The following is a 5,478-nucleotide window of genomic DNA, read 5'->3' on the forward strand; positions in this document are numbered from 1 at the left end:
TTCCTGATTTTGGCATAATAACTAGTTACCGTGCTCGTTACCACAATAATAACGTAGTTACTGTAACGCGTTAGTCCCAACACTGGTAATAACACAACCACAGAAATTCTGCCAAGGACACTGCTTCACGCTGCGTTGATACATCAGCACAGTAACAGATAGTAGTAAATTTTAACCTATTATTTCCTGTTGCTTTTGGGACTGCTGACCAGAACCTGCTGCTGAAGCACTGGCAGCGTTACAGAGGCCTGTCACACTCCAACATGAGGCATATCTGTGTTCATACATCCATGTACCTGTGCTGTCTTCATCTTACTCAGAGAGCTGACCCTGGACGAGCCTCCTCAGACATGTTGGACGGGGATGTGTGGCTACCCTCAGCTGGTCACTCAGGTCCATGTACTGAACGCTGAGGGTCTGCAGGGACAGGACTCCAATGGAGGTCGGTATGAGGACTCCAGTCGGTGCGTAGCAGACGTAACCTTGCCTGACATTGAGTGCTGTGTTTTGTATTTGCATGTCAATGATGAAGTGCTGTGAAAACCCACAGAGCTGCACTGCCTCAATCCCAAAAAGAGAGCGAGAGCCCAGAGCAAAGCACGAGGTACCTCAGCACCACCCGCTGAGATTATTTAGCTAGTGTAGTGTCTACAGCCTGTAGTGTGCCGCAGTTATGGCTTAAATCTCTTACTGTGTGTGTGTGCATGTGTGTGTTTGTGCGTGCGTGCGTGTGAACTAACTGCTGTAACTTTAACACAAAGGTTCATGTGATTGTAGCGTCTTATAGTATGCTTCTGTTAAATAAGTAAATCAGCGCTGAGCAGTCAGTGTACACCATCCCCCAAAAAGTCGAGCTTTATTTACATTTACTCCACAAAGAGCCACCAGAGCGAGCAGCTCCTCATGTTTGATTTGACAGATTTTACTTTATTTTTACCCTTCCTGAGATAAAACTGTTCAAATCTTTTAATTGTTAGGCAAATGTGTAAACCACTACAGTAAGGAGCCACTCGACAGGGGGTCATTAACTGTTCCGATACCAAGTAAATACAAGGGCCAGTTTTGGTTTTACTTTAAATTTATAAAGTTAGCTTATGTAGGGGATAGCAGTGTGTCATGACTTAAGAGATAAATCAATGAGTTTCCAAATCCTGAACACATTTAATGACCACCATGTGTCTGTCTCTAAAGCACTTTAGTTCCACCTCTCTTAATAAAATTAGATTTGACAGTCAGTACAAAAGGGTTCAGATGTTTTTCAGAATGCATGTTTTTATTTTCCCACAAAATTATTCAGTTCAGTGGGCTACATGCTGAACAGAGGATAGAAACAAAGTATCAATTCATAATGCCAGTATCAGTCCGATACCAATACCAACATTGGTATCAATACTATCATCGAGCGCCCACTTTAACTGCTTTGTACATACTTATAAAGCATAAGTGGAGGCAGAAATACTAGTTTTTTGTTGCTGTTTTTTAATTAAATAGTATTTTCAAATGTAGAAGTCCAGAGGTATTATCAGCAAAATGCACATTGTTAATAACAGAAAAATGTCCTCTGTGGCTGTTTTTTATTCATCAGTGTACTATATTAATACTTTTTTTTGACATTTTGCTGGTTTTATCCCGGCAGAGCTATTTTAAACTTTTAGATATTTGTTCATTTTTTTCTGACAGCTGTAGATCCCTACGTCATCATCACCTGTGAAGGAGAGAGGGTTCGTTCACCAGTTCATAAGGACACACGGTGCCCAAACTTTGACATCAAAGGCCTGTTCTACCGCAAGAAGCCCAAGGAGGGCATCCACATCGAGGTGAGCTGTCACTCTGCAGTCCGTAGTGTGAAAGGTTGAAGAAAAAAAATGCAACTTCAAATTTGATTTGTTCTTTATCCCTCAGAAAATACAGCTTTTGGCCAGTGGCCTTTGACAACTTTCACATTTATACATGGCACCAAAATGTAAAGTGCACATCTTCTGAACAGTAGCTATAAGGTTACTAAAAGGTTACTGTTTGCTTACTTTGGATTTCATTGCATAGTTTCACTAAACTCAAATCAAGGTAACAGGATGAGAAAACAAAGTCTAGGAAGTCTTGCTATATACTGTGTGTTTATTCTGCGATCAGACCATTTTGTAACCTCTTTTCCTCAGGCTCTGACAAACACATGGTCACTCTAAATTAAATACTAGCCATTTGAGTTGTTATATAACCCACATAGGGTCTTAAAAATCATCAGATTAAAGCATAAACTCACCTATATCAAAGGAAAATGTGCAAAAACTTAAACACCAGCAGGTGTTTTATAAAAGGAAAATAAATACCAAGATTAAAATAAACAATGTTCCAGAAAAGGGAAAAAGCTCATGTTCATATTGCCACTACATGTAAAATAATTTATATATAAAGAAAATAAAAATAAACCTACAGAACAAACATGTTATTATGCAGACATAATATACGCTGTACACAAACAAAAAAGTAGCCGTAGAATTCAAAATACAGGGTTATCCAGCCAGTAAAAATCCAATACTAAGTATTGATCACATTTACTGAGAAATAAATGCTCATAATTACAAATCTTAAGTTTTCCTCAGGGGCATCAAACTGTTATTAACCCATTAGGTAAAACATTTAGATCTAACTACCGTCATTCTTGAACCATTGGTGCAATTGAAAAATTCCAACGGTTCCTGAAAGCATCAACTCTGCGCTTTATCAGTGATATGAGGGTCGTGATGGTAATCCCAGGTAGGGCGCCACATTCAGCGAGGCTGCTGCGACACTGTTCCTGGAATTATTGTAATAATCCTGATATCACTGAAAAGCAACAGTTCCCCGCTGCTTTCGGGAACTGTTGGAATTCTTTTATCGAGCAAGTGGTTCAGGAGTTACAGCTGTTACATATGTTGAAATAAAACGTTGCAAAACCTTACGTTTCGCCACATTCATCGCTCTCTGGTCTCACGTTGACATCCTGTGTGACAGCGCTGTATGTGTGTGTGTTTTAGCATTTTGTAACCGAACACGTGGGAAATTTGAGTCTTGTAAGTTGAAAAAAAATTGACTCCTTCAGTACATGATGTAGACGATCTAGGGCATGAATAATATATTTCTTATATTTGTAGATATGTCAAAACATCTTAAGTATTCGCAAAGTAAAAGCAAGAACCTAAATACACAGTCGACAGTGACGGCTGCAGAAAAGTGGGAGCTAGCTGCAGGAATAATTTGGGTTGATAGTCCCGCGGCACTTGTCTTCATGCAGAGTTTCACAGCGTTTCATCGCTTGTCTCATTTTCAGTCCTTTTTCCCTTTATCAACTCTCTCTTTGAGCCTACGGGACGTGAGAATGAGGCTGCTAAGGATGTTTGCAGAGCATCCATAACTAATCAGTTACAGGCTCCATATCAGGCGACACGTGTAAACCAGTGTATTTGTGAGGGAGGTTATTAATAGTAATACGATGTTGGATTTGCTTGTTTAGAGCTGTGAAATTGTTTTATTTGTAACACAGTGAAATGAAACCATGAGTGGGCATTAGAGCTGGTAAATCATCTGTATTTACACACTGTTAGCATCAGAGAGAGAGACATCATTCATTTAAATAAATAAGAGAATTAGACAATCACATGAGGTATCCTTCATGATGTTTTTCACCAAACAATCTAAAAGATGGACAGATCAATTCACAACTGAGTAAGGAGACCTTCATTGAGCTTATTAATTTGTCCAGTAGAGCTCCATTAAAAACCCAAGTGTACTTAATGATTCATTTTATCATTTTCACTATTCACCCGTGGCCAGTCCCCTCGCTTTTACTTTGGAAATTCAGTCATTATAATCCCAGTTACACGTCCCACGTTTTCAGGATTTCAAGATTTCAGATTGCAGTCAACTGAGGTGTTTTCTTAGCCCTTCTAAATTAAGTGCATAATCTTAGCTACTGTGGCTGCGATAGGACAAACATGTTTCAGACAGACGAGAGATGATGGCTGTGGCCGGCTGACCTGTTTGTACTACTGTTTGAAATGGATCTGACTGTTAGGCTTTTCCCTGTTTGTTGAAGGCTGTCACTCCATTGTTTTCCTCAGTTGTGAAGAGGCTGTAAAACTTTTTGAAAGCAGAGTTAGAGAACCTGTTGAGGATTTGGTGAACTGTTGGTAGCACTGCCATTTCTGTTGATGTTAGCTGTTTGTGACATGTGGTTTATATATAGTGTGGGTACCCTTATACCACCACAAAAACTTTTTTTAAACAGATACTCTGACATATAAGTTTCAAACGACCTGTGTGAGTGAATAACGGAAAAAAGGTTCCATATTTCTTCGTGCTGCCTTGTTTCCTCAGTGTTTTACTTCTCTCCTTCCTAGTGTCTTCTTTCTTCTGTCACTTTCTCTCTGGTGTATTTCCTTTGCTGATTCCTCCTTTTTTGTGCTTACTGCCTTTTGTCTTTTTGTTTCCTTCTTTCCTTTCTGACTTCCTCCCTTGAGTGGCCAACAGATCTACAACAAGAACATGATCGTGGACACCTTCCTGGGTCAGGTGATCTTGTTCAGCGACCCCAACGAGCGCCAGGAGCAGCACACGCTTCACCTGCGCGACAAAGGCAGCCGCCAGGACAACGACCTCCCGGGCACGCTCACTGTGCGCCTCATCACGTCCACCACGCTCACCAACATCTGAAGCGGCAGTTTATACGATTGCAATGATCGAAGCTCAAGGTGGCGTACGAACCGTGCCCGCCGTTCACCTTCGCCGTTCATCTTTTAACCGTCGCGGGAGCTCACTGTGTCTTTTTTTTCCTGCCGCTTGCGCTCTCTGTGTGTCTCTGTTTTCCTTTGCTTCCTTTAGCTTCACAGGGTTTTATTTTTGAAGGCCTGCATCTGTATATCCTGATGGAAGCTGTACAGGGGGTTGTACAGACTATTTTTAAATACATTCCTGTCAAAATTGTTTATCAGTCACAAATTTGTTCTTAAAGTAGCAGAAATCTCTATCAGAGCAACAGTTTAAGAAACTGATGAAGTTTTATCAGATTTTTTTGCTGTTCTGACCCTTAATTACAGACTTGTTTTTATTTCTTCTTATACTCACACACACACACACACATATACATGAATATAATACATATGCAGACATCTCTGCACTCTCCATGCATGTGCCACTGTTTCCAAGGGCTATGCATTGCCTTAAGGCTGAGTTTGTCTCACCTCTTTGAGGAGACGAGGGGAGGTGGGTTATGTTGAATACTATTTATCTTAGCACAGCCTTGGTTTAGTTTTTTCTTTGTCTCTAAAAGTTTGCATTAAGCCCTGCTTTTTGCCATCGTGTTATCAGCTTCTGTCTCCCAAATGCTCTTTTATGACTGTGAATAATCCTCCCGCCCAGCCAGCCAGCCCAACCACCCAGACACCTCAAGTCTTCAGCAGTTTGCCGGTGCTTTGGAGAGCATGCAGCAGTCTGTCACTTTTT

At 40.7% G+C, this 5,478-nt stretch overlaps 1 protein-coding gene across 5 annotated transcripts in view; it reads left to right on the plus strand.

The window, feature by feature from the left end:
* capn5b (calpain 5b) overlaps nt 1-5,462 on the plus strand; it is a 53,212-nt gene extending 47,750 nt beyond the window's left edge. The window contains exons 11-14 of one of the 5 annotated variants that reach the window (XM_005725382.2): nt 321-442; nt 551-604; nt 1,681-1,817; nt 4,507-5,462. In XM_005725382.2, coding sequence (XP_005725439.1) covers nt 321-442; nt 551-604; nt 1,681-1,817; nt 4,507-4,689 — 496 coding nt within the window. In that variant the 3' untranslated portion in view covers nt 4,690-5,462. Of the gene's footprint in view, nt 1-320; nt 465-532; nt 605-1,680; nt 1,818-4,506 lie in introns of those variants that run through there. The other 4 variants (XR_311507.1, XM_005725383.2, XM_005725384.2 and 1 more) reach the window with 4 other exon arrangements.
* The last annotated feature ends 16 nt before the right edge of the window (nt 5,463-5,478 follow it).

This window comes from Pundamilia nyererei, unplaced genomic scaffold, assembly GCF_000239375.1.
Source record: "Pundamilia nyererei isolate P.nyererei 1_Seehausen unplaced genomic scaffold, PunNye1.0 scaffold00015, whole genome shotgun sequence".
Classification (NCBI taxonomy): Eukaryota; Metazoa; Chordata; class Actinopteri; order Cichliformes; family Cichlidae; genus Pundamilia; species Pundamilia nyererei.